We start from the raw sequence: 15,975 nt of genomic DNA on the forward strand, positions 1-15,975 counted from the left end.
ACCCCTGGAAGAGAGTACGATGATGTATGTATTCCAAAATGGTTTTTATTCTGTGAAGCAGACAAGCAGGCTATTGTTGCTTTGGTTTGGTGTTTTCCTGTCACTAACCCCCATCTATATTGAGGCCTTCATGTGCATACCATTGTGGTCTTACAATTTATGAACTGCAATATATTCAGGATATCATAACTCTGCTAGCTAGTAATTCCTGTCTCTCAGACACATTTAAAACCCAACAGTTTTTTAGTTTCCAGGACAGTGGGTAAGTGTTACATTTCCTGAGAGATTTATATTCTTTCTGTGGCCCCGTTTAAGTGATTTTTCCTTGTTTCTTCTCTGTGATGCCGTAGAAAAAAAATGGAAAAGGATACTTTCATTTTGTAGAGCACTGTAGGTTAAACAGGATTGTATATTATTTTAATTAAAATGTATGTTTTCCCCTTAGTTTGTTCATGTCTCTCTCCCAGCTCTGTGTACATTCCGCATATCTCATAGCCTCTATGTATAAACTTCACATGGATGTGTGCACACACCACCGTAGGCTGAACATTACCATTTTTCTGCAGTGACTATGGCCGAATGTGTCAGAGCACTGTGTGTTAGAACAGTTACTTGAAGTTCAAGAATGGGCAACAATGCCAGAGCTATAGTCACAGAAAAGTGCAGCGCTCTCCTTCAATAAAGTGCATTCAAATTATAGTGCATAGATATATATCTGAAAACAGTGTAAAAATGATCTATATATAATACATTTACATGAGTCCATCTTTTCTTTTAAATATACATACAGTCCATCAATAAATGATTCAATGGCCGTAAAAAAAAATAAAAAAATGTGCAGTACCATACACCAGAAACCCTTCAATAATTGCCTCTGATCACCACAGTGTCCTTCACCCCACCTATGGGCATCTTCTCACCTGCTTGAATGGACCTCACTAATTGCAGGAGGTCTATATGCGCTTTGCAGTGTTATAAGTGGCACTGCTCCCACTGGCTGTACACTCCACTCCAAATCCGTAGCTCTCAGCATGGTACCAATCATATAGGAGGCAAGAGAAAAGAATCAGTGCAAATCGCTAATAAAAAGTATTTATTTCCATATAAAAATCCACTCCCATTTCAGAAGTAAAAAATGTGCATTTCACACTACAATCCTCTGCATACATGGGTGTAGCCTGAACCTTTTAGAAAGCCCATTGGGTGCTACGTGTGAGGTAGGTGGAGACATAATCACGCTGGGACTAGGTGGAGCTGTGTATGCCAAGGATTGTATTGTGAAATGTTTGTTTTTTACTTCTGAATTTTGAGTGGATTTTTATATGGAAATAAATATTTTTTATTTTAACATTTTGGGCTATGGTTCTTTCCTCTTTCCTCCTATATGATTAACACCACGCTGAGAGCTGCTAAACGAAATAAGCGTTGTCACCCTAGGGAAGGAAGTACCTGTGGGTAAACTTTGATGGTTAGATCTAGCTGGAAACTGAGCAAGAAAAAAAAAGTTTAAGCTTTCTGACATAACAAAACAATGTGAATGTGTTTGAATGCAGATACACTTTAAGACAAACGTCACCTTTCACCATGGCCACCAATCACTGCTGTACGTTTTATGTAATATACATTCTTTAAAAAGTACCAACATATCGAATATATGCCACTACCATTAATTATGTACATAATAACCATAGCAACAACTTTGCCTACCAGGCAAGATAAGAATCTCATTAGTAACCATCTTTCTTTCAAGTCTTCTATTTGTTTGTGAATATAAATCATCCAACTTGGTGTATTGGCATCATGAAAAGACATACTGATCGCTATATTACATTTGGTATCTAGACTATTGTGTGCTCTTTTTGGCTTCCCATAATCTTGGATTAAAAGTGAACTTTTCAGTCAATCATGTGTAAATTGTTGCCTAAGAGAATTACCCTCATTTCACACAGGGGCAACACGACTTCCAGCGCAACTTTTGGAGGCAACTTGGACACAACTTGAGTATGAATAACAGCCTGACTTAGATCGACTTCAACACGACTTGGGGCGACTTACAACATGACTTTAAGTCGCCCCAGGCCAGGCGACTTTGGCCATGGCCAATCAGAGAATAATCAGCTCTCGAGGGGGAACGCCGCGTCAAATTTTAAATAAGAAACCGGCATAGGTTCTCCCTCCAGGAGCATACCAGGCCCTTAGGTCTGGTATGGATTTTAAGGGGAACCCCCTACACTGAAAAACGGTGTGGGGGTCCCCCCAAAATCCATACCAGACCCTTATCCGAGCACGCAGCCCGGCCGGTCAGGAAAGGGGGTGTGGATGAGTGAGCGCCCCCCCTCCTGAACTGTACCAGGCCGCATGCCCTCAACATGGGGGGGTAGGTGCTTTGGGGAAGGGGGCACCCTGCCCCAAAACACCTTGTCCCCATATTGATGAGGACAAGGGCTTCTTCCTGCAACCCTGGCCGTTGGTTGTCGGGGTCTGCGGGCGGGGGGCTTATCTGAATCCGGGATCCCCCTTTAATAAGGGGCCCCCAGATCCCGGTCCCCCACCCTATGTGAATGAGTATGGGGTACATCGTACCCCTACCCATTCACCTGGGGAAAAAAGTGTCAATAAAAAAAAAACACAACAAGATTTATCTAAATAAAGAAATCTTGCTTTACTTCGCCATAACACAATTATTTTCGTTTAAAGAGTTTGTAAATATGTAATAGGTTATAAAAACAACCAAACAACTTTCACTCATAATGCAAAACTGAAACTACCTGTTTAATTCATATGAGCTCCTAATTTCCAGTTCTTTAAACGGTAAAAAAATACATTATCACTTATATTGGAGGGGTTTATTTAAAAATTTAAGATGGTATTATAGCTATATATGATTCTCCTGTTTTAGCTAAAAGTTAGAATAATTCACAATGGGTCATTTCATTTCTAAGATCTGACAAAGATTGCCAGTTTCCAAATACTGGGATTGATTTTACAGAATATTTTATATATTTTAAGAGATAAGTTCACCTTCCCTCTCACTCTGCTGCTGTAGCTAGTCCCATGGCTTCACTGGGGCACAACCCACCCAGGCCCTTACTGAACTAGTCTCCCAAAGTGCTGATGGACTCGTCTTATTGGTAGGGTTCCTGGTTGATGTTTTTCCCTGAGGTCCTGAATGAACAAGGGATCTCTCAAAACCTATGAGAACAATATAATTTAAGTTGGAAAAGGCTTAAAGATGTTGGTGGTGCTTGAAACTTCATGGTAATGCTTCCTTTAAGCTTGAGCATAACGTACCCTACTCTCCCCAAATTTCTTTTAAACAGGACACTGAGCAAACACAAGAGAGGGTAACCAAAACTAATTTACTGTATATGACTGTTTTATGAAAGTACAAAAATGACTTCAATACTTGACTCCAATTTCCATCGTTTGAAGACATCCTTAGCCTTAAAGTGTTTGTGCACACAGCCACTGCCAGCCCCTCTGCTAAAATTTCATGATGTATATACTGTCTGCCAGTATATACATCATGAAATAAGCGCTTTCTTTCTCTGATGTATGTATTACAGAGGGAAGGGCTGAGCTGAGCTTTCCCTCTGATGTCTGCTGGGCGGTCATGTGATCTCGCTATGTAATACAAACATCAGAGGAAGACCGCGCCATGAGATCACGTGACCGCCCAGCAGATGTCAGAGGGAAAGCTCAGCCCTTCCCTCTGTAATACCTACAATGGACAAAGACAGCGGCGGGCGGTCACATGACCGCTAATCGGGGATAAGAAAAACTGTATTTATAAGAAGAATATTAGAAAATGGTAAACAGTATATATATCATATAATCCTAGCAGAGCAGCTGGCAGTGATTGGGAGCAGTAATGTGCGAGCTGCTCCGAACGGTACTACAAGGGGTGGGGCAGCTCACTCACAGAGCTGATGGACAGAGAGGGGAGGGGGAGGAGGGCACAGGACCACAGAGGAGAGCAGAGAGCAGGGCTGCAGATGATGGAGGCACGTAAACTGACCATGGTGTCAGGGCTCAGCAGCCATGATACACAGTGGTCAGTTTTAAGGGTAGAGGGCAGAAACTGGTAGGATCAACCAGGTGTTACAGGATGCAAAATCCCACAGCACACGTACTGTGCTGTATACAGGCATACCCCACCTTTAAGTACACAATGGGGTTTATTTACTAAAGCTGGAAAGTGCAAAATCAGGCTCACTTCTGCATAGAAACCAATAAGCTTCTAACCGCAACTTGTTCAATTAAGCTTTGGTAATAAAACCTGGAAGCTCATTGGTTTCTATGCAGAAGTGAGCCTGGTTTTGCACTTTCCAGCTTTAGTAAATAAACCCCATTGTGTACACAAAAGGGGGTATGCCTGTAACATGCTTTAAAGCATGGGTCTTCAAACTACGGCCCTCCAGTTGTTCAGGAACTACAATTCCCATCATGCCTAGTCATGTCTGTGAATGTCAGAGCTGCACAATGCCTCATGGGAAGTGTAGTTTTGCAACAACTGGAGGGCCGTAGTTTGAGGATCCCTGCTTTAAAGGAACAAAATCTGTATTTTTTTTTTGGGTTAACAAACACTTTAAGATCCATATTCTATCAATGATAAACCCTTTGTTCATTAAGTGAAAGTTAGTAAGTGAAGGTAATGAAAATGTAAATCCATTAATGCACAAATACATACTTCATGTTAATAATATTTGACTTAAGCTTTGATAATTTGTTTGATAATAATGATGACATTTATTATACAAAGTAAGGGCAGTGATTTTCACAACACTTGTACAAAGATTATACAATGATTCTACTAAACAAATTGGAGTAAACATAATAAATTACATTGACAAGATTTAGAGAAAATTAAAGGAGCAATGTGCTCATAATAGTTTATGTATATGCTATATAGTGGTGTTAAATTCAGTAGAATCCTTGCACATTGTACCTGGTTATCTTCTCAAAACTGAAATGTTGACTATGGGACTCTAAAGAAGTGCTCCAGTTGCTTGTTTATTTATATATTACTGACAAAATTCTGCAACCATTTTCAGGAACTGACTCCAAGACGCTTACATTTTGTATCTACCACAGTCACGCTAACACGCTTACACTATCTAAGACTATTTGGGTGAAAATATTAACCTACCAGTATGCTTTTGAGTTGAGAGCAAAAAGAAGCAGTCTGCTCAGGGAAAAAGTGCACAGGAAAAATATACAAACTTCATGCAAACACAAAGTTTGTAAATTGGTTACCGAACTGAGGCCCTAACTACCGCAAGAAAGATTAATAACCATTTAGCCATGGCTATTGGAGATGTAAAATCCCAGCAAGCCCCAATACAAGAGAATCACTCTCTAACAGGACAGTGTGAGTGCTAAGGCCTGGGGGCAACTCAAAGCTTTAAAATTAGTTTTAGTCCTTGTGTTTCTAGAGCTTACTGGATATTATGGGATATTTTTTTCATAGCAAACGTTCTGATTTTTCAAGGTGGCCATTTTCACTGATATTTCAACATCCAATATTAATATACATGACATTACAAGTACACCAAAACTTGTTACTCAATCAAAATTATTTGGACAAGTTGGAAGAGTGCCATTGCCATTGGTCTTTGTGTACTGTAATCTTTTAATGACATACCACTAAAATAAGAAAACCTGCTGATCAATTTAAAGGCCAATCTAAGGGGTTCCACTCTTTCTAGCAACATGTACTAAATTGAAAACTAGATATAATTTTATTCAGTGTATGAATCAAGTCATGGCTAGACTTTTGCAAGAATATTCGATCTTAAAGCCCAATTATGGTCACCACCACCTTCCAGCAAGTTTTTTTTTATTAACTTACCTTTTTCCAGTTGTCTCTGTGCTGGTGACCTGAAGCATTGGGTCCTTATATTCTCCTGATGTCTAGGACTGCCCTGTCCATAATGTTGAAGGGAGCGGGCTGACATGATAATATCAGAGCTGTTCTCTGAATAACTGTTTGTAAGTACAGGGCATTGTTGTGGCACCAAAGCAATGCCATGAGGCTCTGCATTTACAGGAAGAGGATTGAATGACTCTTAGTCATGTCTAACTTGTAAGAGAACTCTGGTTGGATACACAGAGCAGGTGAGTCTGTAAAGGCAGCACTAGAAAGGAGGTGAGTATCGCAGAAAGAGCTGCTTTTCTTTTATTTAGTCTGCTTGCTGACAATGTATGGAGAAAAAAATTGCCCAGAGTCAGGCCCCTGTAAGCTCCTGAACCTCTCCTTTTCCCCCATCATGTCCATTTGTTTACAATGAGCAGTGCACGTTAGTTATGGTCATGTGCACTACGTAATGCACGCTACACACCCTATAGTACATATTCTTAGTCCATCTTCAGAGTGAGCAAGAGGTGGAAGCTATGTTCCCACATACAGTGGAACAATGGAAAATGAACACTGCCACCCTCTAAAATGAAGTCCAATAACAGCAGAAAAAAATAAAGAATTTGGAGGAGGCTAAGAGCAATAGAAGGTACTTTTTTTTAAAATTAAGAATACATACCTAAATATAATTTATTTTATTTTAAATCAGAGCATATTTGCTTTAGCTGTAGCTATAGCAGCAGATATGACTGATGTAGGAGCCAAGTTCCCTCTGTATAACTGGACAAATATTTATTGCATATGAGGATTGTATAGGATAACATGAATATACATACATTAGTTCAGGCACTTGTGACAGAATGCTTTGCATTTAATTTGCATAGTGCAGTGTTAATTTCAACTTTACAAGTCGGCATGTCTGAAAGATTGATGGATAAAGTTTAAAGGGACAAGAGAACCTGCCAATATTTATTTATGAGGCTTCATCAGTTATCATCGCAGCTCTGCAAATCTCTACTCTGATTTGATGACCAGGAGTTGTATGAACCTAACGGTACCTTGGTACAGTTTAGATTACTTGTGGCACAGCCATTTTCTTCTACACATTCCACTCAAAAATAAGGCAAGCTGGAAAATGTAATTAGTCTATTTTTGTCCAGGAGGCCTGAATACATAAAACAATATGTTTCTGAGAGACTTTGAGGAACACTGATTATGAGAACAATCCCAAACACTTTGAGGAACACTGATTATGAGAACAATCCAAGACACTTTGAGGAACACTGATTATGCAGTTGTGGATATTCATTTCCCTTTTATGTAATGCTACCTGGATCTTGGTTTCTACACATACTTTGGATAGTCTGAAAAACATCACATCAATAAAAAGATAATAACAATAGAAACAATTTAATTACACACATATAGTTCTTCTTAGGAAACAAAAATAGACATTAGTACAAATTTTAGCTATAGAAAATACTTCTCTGCTTCACTTAAAGCTATCTTTACACATAAAAGAAAAGGATACACCATTTCAGCAATAGTGCCTCTTTAAATAAAATGATTTTTTTTCCCTGTTTAAGAAAAGCCACGTTGTATGAACAAAGCGCAATGGCCACAACCTCAAGTGTGACATTTGGGAATTAAAGAGGAGGAAAAGACATTTCAGAAAAATGCTATAAATTAGGTGGTTTCCCTAAGACACAAGTTGCCTTATACAATAAGGCAGTAACCCTTGGCACCCTGCAGTAAAACACAGAAACCATTTAGACACAAACTCTTAAGTGAGCAGGCTACAGACACCTGATAGTTAAATGGTTGCTATAGGTAAATTGCCCTTTGTGCATCATCATTACAATCTGCACCTTTTGACTAAATAGATCTGAATTAAAGTGGTTCTAAAGCCTCAAGGTTTTTTCACCTTAATGCATGGGTGCTTAACCTGTGGCCCTCTAGCTGTTGCGGAACTACAAGTCCCATCAGTGGACTTGTTGTTCCTTTCACAACAGCTAGGGCCACATTATAAGCACCCATGCATTAATGCATTCTACGCATTAAGGTAAAAACCCTATCTGTGTCACAGACTTGCCCCCTCACCCTCCTTATATATACCTGAACCCTATCGCGATCCAGCGCTGTGCTTGAGAGCTGCAGCTCTCCTGTCTTTGTCCCTTATCTTTGGGCAGATCTAAAGCAGCGGGAGCAATTGGCTCCTGCTCCTGTCAATCAACTCCCTGATGAGGAGGCAGGGCTGAGTCCAGCTGTCTGTATCAATGGACACAGCAGTGGAGCTCTGGAGAAAGCCCTCATAAGTACCCCTATGGGAATCGGTTTCCTATTGGCACCAGGAAAAGAGGAGAAGCGAGGAGTGGCACCCGAGAAGAGGAGGATTGGGGCCCCTTTGTGCAATTTTATTGCACAGAGCAGGTAAGTATGGACATGTTTGTTATGAAAAACAAAAACAAACATTTACAACCACTTTAAGCTTGTTTGATAATCCAGAGCAATGTGCAGAAAGTGACGGCAACCAGTCAGACTTTAGCCTTCATCAAATTTGTCAGACCAATGAATGATGATTTCTGATTGGTTGATGTGTTTTCTGCACAGCAATATTTTCCTTACTGATTTAGGGCTAATTAATGCCATATATAATATTACAGGATATTTCTAAGCATCAGAGAAGGCAGCTGATCAAGAGATATTAATTGGACTTTACTATGTTCCATTTTGAGATCTATGCTACAAAGAAATCCACATGTAATGCAATATTATCTGTATTAAGATTTACCACTAAATATTGTGTCTTTCAGCAGCCTTAGTGACCGTACTTCAGTCATTTAAGTCTTTAATTCACATCAGAGTTACTGTTTTACTGGAAAAACCCTGTTGCTTTGTCATCTTCTATCACAATTGGTACCGCTAAATTGAACCGGTGGCGAGTTCTTATGCTTGCAGCTTCAATCTATATGTCCTTTGCTTTATATTAAGAGCCACTCAGTCAAATATATCTCGAAAGGCTATAATGGAAGCCATCTTGGAAACTTCACAACAACTTGTTACAGGCTTCATTTTAGAGGCTTGTGCTTCAAACAGAATGCAGAATTAAGGTAACAGAGTTCCATTCTTCCCAAAGCTTAGAAGTAAACACAATCTCTAGAAAGGGTTTGTCACTGTCACTGCTGTCAAACAATTCCTTCACTGCGCTTGCTTCTCCACACTACTAGTGCTGTCATCAGGAGGGTTATAAGGATGGGGATAAATATGAAAGAGCACAGAACAGGAAATGGCGGGTCAGCTGGTAGCCTGCCAGTCAGGGCACAGTTCTTGAAATAGTTTCTATGGATATTTGTGAAGAAATTATCCACTATGTGATTTGGCCAGTAACAGTGCTGATGGTTGGCGAGGAGAAGGGTACAGTTCGTCACATCACTATAGATCCTGGAGGAGAAAAGGATAAAAAAAACATCAGTTTTGTACTAATAACCCAATAATTATTAAAAAAAAACTACATACAAAACATAGATTGTGTGTATGCTCTAACGAGCAGGACCCTCTGATCCCTCCTGTATTGAATTGTATTGTAACTGTACTGTTTGCCCCATTTTGTAAAGCGCCATGCAAACTGTTGCCGCTATATAAATCCTGTATTATAATAATAATCATAATAATGTATTATCTTCATTAACTAAAAATAGAATGTTTATAAAATATTTATTTCATGATTTTTTTCCCCAGGTAAATAAAACATATTGCGACTTTGATTGGAATAAATCTGGATTACTGAGCTCAGTGACTCACTGCTTCTCTCCACCATGTTTGTTTTGCTCATAGGAAATTGTATGGAGACCTAGAAAGACAGTCGCAAAGAGTATAACCTTCCGCTGGGTCATCTCTTTAAAGAATGCATTGAAAAACTAGTATCATGAGTGGGCCTAATATTAAATGTCTATATAAAGTAAAGATTTTACCAAAATGAATAAAATATTATAAAAGATCATGTAAATGTAGAAAAAAAAAACATTTATCCCAAACCATTATAATCTCCCATCTTTGTTTAGTATACATTACAACATCCTGCATTAATGTATTTGGCTATTCCATTTAACATTAATATTTGAGCTACAAGTGCTGTGAAAAACCTTCAACAGAATGCATCTTTAACACATGACATGTTTTTTTTAAGTAAAACCTTTCCATTTTACGTATATACCTTATTTTAGGCCCAGGAATTCTATCACTGGTCTGTGTGCTATGCAGGCAGATCATGGCTAGTGGTAGGCACCAGTAGGCTTCCTGAACACATCACAGCACCCTGCCTACATATAAGTACTCCTCTCAAGAGCCATCAATCCCGATGTTGGCTAGCACTTGGGCAGAGCTATGCAAATATAAAGTGATGGGTGGGTGTCAGTCTAAAGGAGTGACCATTCATAGGTAGGCTGCATGCAGTTCTTCCCACCAGGTACAGCCCATATGTATCAATAAGTGTCCACAGTGTGCAGTGAAATCAGACTAAGCCCTTGAACACACGGTCGGAGATTCCGTCGGAATGTGTCCGATCGGAGTGTTTTGTCGGATATTCCGACTGTGTGTGGTATGCATCGGACTGTTTCCGTCGGAATATCCGTTGGACCAAATTTTCCAACTTGACGGAAATATTTTCCGACAAACTGCTCCGATCGGACATACTCCGATCATGTGTAGAGAATTCCGATCGGACAAAGTGCCACGCATGCGCAGATCAAATTCCTACATCAAAGCTCTTGGCTACTAGCCTGAACGTAGTCACATCGTAACGAAATGACGTCATCATGTTCTGAAAGATCGGATTTTCCGACAACTTTGTCCGACCATGTGTATGCAACAGTTTCGGACAAGATCCATCGGACAAAATCCGACGGACAAAATCCGACGGATTTGGTTGTCGGAATGTCCGACCGTGTGTACAAGGGCTAAGCCATTTAGGATCAGGAGAGGAGCCTATACAATTGTGAAAAGCTGAAAGTAAGGCCAGAGTTCAGCAAATTTTGCTTCATCCTTTTAAGATTAAAATTAAACGCAATGCAAGATACTTGTGAATGCAATGTATTGATAACAAGAGGGTAATCTAAATGTGTTTGGTCAAATAGTGACTGGCCAAGGGTGATATATTTATATACTAAAAATTATAGAAGGAAGAAATCTTGTCCACCAGTCACTAACAGTGGCACATCAAGCCACAGAATATTATAGTAGAGGGATTACAGACCTATGTATGGGCTGCAAACAAGTAAAAAGCACCTCTATGTCCCTAGATGATGCATGCTCTAGCGTGAAATGTATAGAAGCGACGCCTGACACTCATAACAATAGGAGCCCTGCACTTTCGCTTGAATAGCCGAGAAACAGTGCATGCCACAAACTCTATAGTGGCATCAGACCGGCTTCTGCTTCCCCTGAGCAGATTATGTGTGATCCTATGCTGGACTACGTAAGTGCTCTTTTAAGCAATAAAAAATAAGCAGTATTATACTATATCCTGCTTTCTGTAGCTCTTTATGGTGGAGCTATTTCACAGACATACTTGATGCAAGTTGATATATGGAGTGGAGGGGGTGTATAAGGTGAAGGTACCTACTTTCAAAACCTGCATATTGGATTGAGATTCAGCTTCCCCTACACATGATTGTTTGATTGTAATGTGATGCGTTAAGGAGATATAGCACTGAATCGAGGATTTCTTTCTAAAAAAAAGTCATGCTGTGTGGTCACTTTGTGGCCGAGGCTATCTGGTGAGCGCATTTTGTTATCGCTTCTGGTGAATCACTCATAAGCAAAATTATTGAATCACATTTACACTTTATATTTCACAATGTTGGAGCATACACAAGAAGATTTGATCACATAAGATTATTATGAACATTTCTGATGGTTTACTTAATTGTGCACTTTATTAATTAGGATACACACTGTATTTGTTATCTGTTTTTACCTCTGCACCCTTTATATATTCTTTTATTATGCATTAGTTTCTACTCATTTTAGGTGCAGCATTGGTGTACATAATTACATATATATATTTTTTCTTTTGATTTACTCTGTGGTGCCGATAACCCATCTCCTTACAAACAGAGCATGCAGTGCTTAAAACAATTTATCTTCTTCAATAAAAACATAATACACTTCTGTGAAGTGGATGCCATATGCTAGCTAGTAGGATAGAGTGTGCTCTACCCTTATCTAGGTCAGCCTTGAACCCTCAGCATATTTCCACACATGCAGAAATGCCTTCACCGCAGTCCCTTCCGATACCAATACTCTTTTTGCACCTGTGACATTTCCTGTTATTCAAATCTATTCTTCAATATAGTTCATGTAAGTGCATTATGTTTTCATTGAAGTGGATAATAAATGGTTTCAAACAATATGTCAATGCGCTCTATTTATGGCTTTATTTCATAACACAAAATCTTGTCCTTGGGCATCTGACAGAGGATAGCCTTCAGAAATGTGTTTGGTTGTTACAATAAGGTCTGTGTTTCCCCTGTGATATGAATATGCATCTATGTAAAGAATCAAGGGAGTGGAATAATATTGATCTCAAGTGAAGCAGATTGTACACTGGTATACTCGTCCTGAAATTGCACATTTCCCAGTGGAGGCATCACCAAGGAGTTGGATAGCCTACTTTGTTACAGTAACGGTTAGGACTGAGCTGCACATGGAGGCTACTAGGACATAGCAGAAACCATATGGTTTGATAACTTTATGTGGGCAGTCGTGCTCTTCAAAATGCCAACAAAGCTAACCAAAGCCCCTCCCTTCAAGGAAAGAATTGACATACCCTTCTCACATCCCCTAATGCAGGTCTCCATTCATGATCAACCAATCACCAGACCGGAGTGCTGCCATGTGAAAGGTAGGGAGAGCATGCCTATGCAATGTCAAATTTGCATGAGAACTGTGGGAGTTATCCTGTCACTGTAAATGTATTATCTGGCATTTAATTGTGCCTACTATCCCTAGCAGCCTTAGCTATTGTTGTACGATGGTTGATACTGTCATCCACAATGATATCACCTTTTATCATTGTGTTACTACGGTAACAATCAAATATGAATTCACACAAGAAGCGATACTTCCAAAATATTCTATCAGCTTTATTTGATAAATATTTTTTAATTGTAGCAGCTCATTGTAACCCATCAGAATTAACTCTGCTGAAGTCCACCTCTTTCACAGCATTGTTTCTGAATTCCGGCCATCTTCAACAGTGCCTGCTGGCTTCTTGATTAGACTGAATGGCTTCTGAATTCTGCACTGACCTGTCCCCCCCCAGGCTATAGTCACCTTACAAGAACTATCCACGAAACCTATTTTTAAACTGCTGTCTGCCAGGTAAAAGTACTTGTATATGGATAATTTTAGTTATTCATTTACAAGCAAGACGACCTTCAAAAGTTTTTCTTTCACCCACCATGTGCTTTGAAAGCAAATGAGAAAGTCTGTTGTCACGGAGACTGTAATATGCTCAGATGCTGCTGTGTGACAGGACCATGGAACCAAACTGACTAAGCACAAAGATCCATGTCTGACATCTGTCTAGAATGTCACACATGAACAGAGGCTGCTACTTGGAAAAAAATGTCTAGTTGTAGGATGACCACATGGCAAAATGGATGGATGATCAAGTGCCAAGGGCCAACTGCTAGCAACAACATTGCTCACAGCAAAAGCGATTTACACATTCAGATGAGGTTATCATGCAGTCTGATTTCCATCTGGGACAAAATAATTCTACCTCTAATATTGCTTGGCTGAAGGGGTTCATAGTTTGATTACCTGATACTAAAGTCCATAACCATATCTCCATACTTTGTGAAATGTCAGGTTTTAGTATTACGTAGGCAAAAAAAATAAACCACCATCACATGCCCAGTCACCTGGACTATAAAAAATAAATACCATAATATGTACTCACAAGGGATTTTTTTAACCACTACTTTTCCTATATACTGGCTTTTCAGAATAAATGCACAAATTTAGAGGCTGGATGAAAAGTTAAAGAAGGAGTATTGCTAAAGATCTTTTGACCACACTTCTATGGGTCATAGGACTGCACTTAATTCTGCACTCCTATGATCCAGATTTAGCTGACAGAAGGCTGTCCACTATTGGCTGAAGTCACAGAGCCGTTCCAGGCTCTGCAGGGATCCAGACAGTAATGATGGGATCCACCAAAATTCCTCACTGGCAACTTGCTCAGCCACCTCCACCCCCTCCACAGTCTGGAGCTCCAGTGAGAGCTGGAGGTGTAGAGCACAGAGCCGGTGAGTGACAGTCACTGTGCAGAGAGGGTATCCGAGAACTGAGCAATCAGCGGTCTTTGATCATCAGCCAGTGGTGAATAGCTGAAACATCGGATCAATGCTGCAGCCATCTAGGTGAATATAGATATTCTTTATTTTGGTTTTGCGCCCTTCTCTTTTTAATCATAGCAAGGAACTTTTGCCACCTTTTCTGCCAAGGTGGGTCTGATTCACCAGGATCGAAGATCTCCAACACACTCCCACCATCACTCACTCACAGAGCCTCAACTGAGGTAGTCAATCCAGTGCAGTCTCCCACCTGTAAGAGCTACCTTTCACCCCTCATTAGGGGAACGCCGACTCACAGCAGGACATTCCGCCAAGGTCCAAAGAAGGACTACCACCATTAAGGAGAGTCCTGGAGGGCCAATCTTTATCAATTGACAGAACCATCAGACCCTTTGGATGAGTCCAAACAGATCTGTTTAACAAGCTTGAAAAAGCTCTCAATCGATGAGATTAAATACTCCATAAATAGTGAGTTTCTGAAGAAGTATCAACAGGACAAACAAGTTCCCAGGGGGCTGAAAGTGACAATACCACCAGCTGCCGTTGGGGATTATGACTATTGCACCATCTGGTATAAGTATTGGGACAAAAATCATTATGCGTGATGGACATAATCATCACCAAAAGGAGGAGTCTAGCAGTTAAACTCAATTTAGAAATAGTCTCCCTCAGAGAAAGACTCATTCCATATCAACACTTTCCAATATACGAAAAGTTAAAAGAAAACATCACCATCAGACTGTTGAAACTAGAAGAAGAAAACTACATGAAGACTAAAGAAAACACAGAGAGATGAGCGAGACTACGAAAACAACAGGACAAAACCCTGGGAATACAAAAAGGTATTCCCATCAAATCCACCACATGCCCCTGAATCCAAACAAGCAAGACACAGAAGATTTTCTACTTCTAGACCCCCCACAACAAGAAAACTACACACAATTCATCACATACACACACACACACAATACACACACACACAAATAATAGGTCAAGAGTCAATCAGAGGCAAAATAGGTATGAAAACAGAAACGGAACGTTTACCAACAGCTGTGTACTTCCAAATCACACATCCAAATCCAGAAACTCCAGACCTAAACAAAATTCTCCCCAGAACCCAAGTATCAGAGTCACCTTTCCCCAGGAAAAAGAACAACCAATTAGAAACCCAGTCAGAAGAGTGAAAGAGGGAGAACCCTCCAATCCAGCCTTCGCAACTGCCACAGATATAGCCATATGTCCCCACTTTCCCTCCTAACCTAATCTCCATCCACCACCCTAACTCCCATAGATTTTTTTAGACCTACCCACCAGTTCCACAAGCATCCGAATAAACCTCCAAATTTAGAGTCCAAGACCCCAGAAAATAACCCAGTTCTTCACACCCCTAAGATTAAAGCACCAATATACAGACATCGGAGGAGAGGATACAGAGGAGGAGCCAGAAACGGGAAACCACAACAAAAAAACACAGTGATAATTTTCAACGTTTCTACATATCAACTCTCCCGGGCTGAAGAATCACTCCTGAGGAAAGGCCTGAACTTCTGCCCATCAACCAAATACAACACATTCAAGCTATTTGTGGACCAACAGAGTTACATAAGAAAAGTCACCCTCTATAGGTACCATGCATCCAAAAAACTAAAACAACAGAAAATCACAGAAAAAGCAACCCCAATTCTACTGGACAGCCCTCCATCCGCAGATGACATCCTCTCCAGATGCTTAACCACAGATTTCAGAGCAAAATCTAAA

General features: G+C 40.0%; 1 protein-coding gene across 1 annotated transcript in view; it reads right to left on the reverse strand.

The window, feature by feature from the left end:
- Window positions 1-7,248: 7,248 nt before the first annotated feature.
- The window catches only part of RAMP1 (receptor activity modifying protein 1), a 187,760-nt gene continuing 179,033 nt past the window's right edge, over window positions 7,249-15,975 (reverse strand). Inside the window, exon 3 of the mRNA XM_077448310.1 lies at window positions 7,249-9,298. Within this exon, the coding sequence (XP_077304436.1) occupies window positions 9,043-9,298 (256 nt within the window). The 3' untranslated portion in view covers window positions 7,249-9,042. The remainder of the gene's footprint in view (window positions 9,299-15,975) is intronic.

Source organism: Lithobates pipiens, unplaced genomic scaffold (assembly GCF_037356315.1).
Source record: "Lithobates pipiens isolate NorthernLeopardFrog02 unplaced genomic scaffold, aLitPip1_a1.2 Scaffold_22, whole genome shotgun sequence".
NCBI classification, from domain to species: domain Eukaryota; kingdom Metazoa; phylum Chordata; class Amphibia; order Anura; family Ranidae; genus Lithobates; species Lithobates pipiens.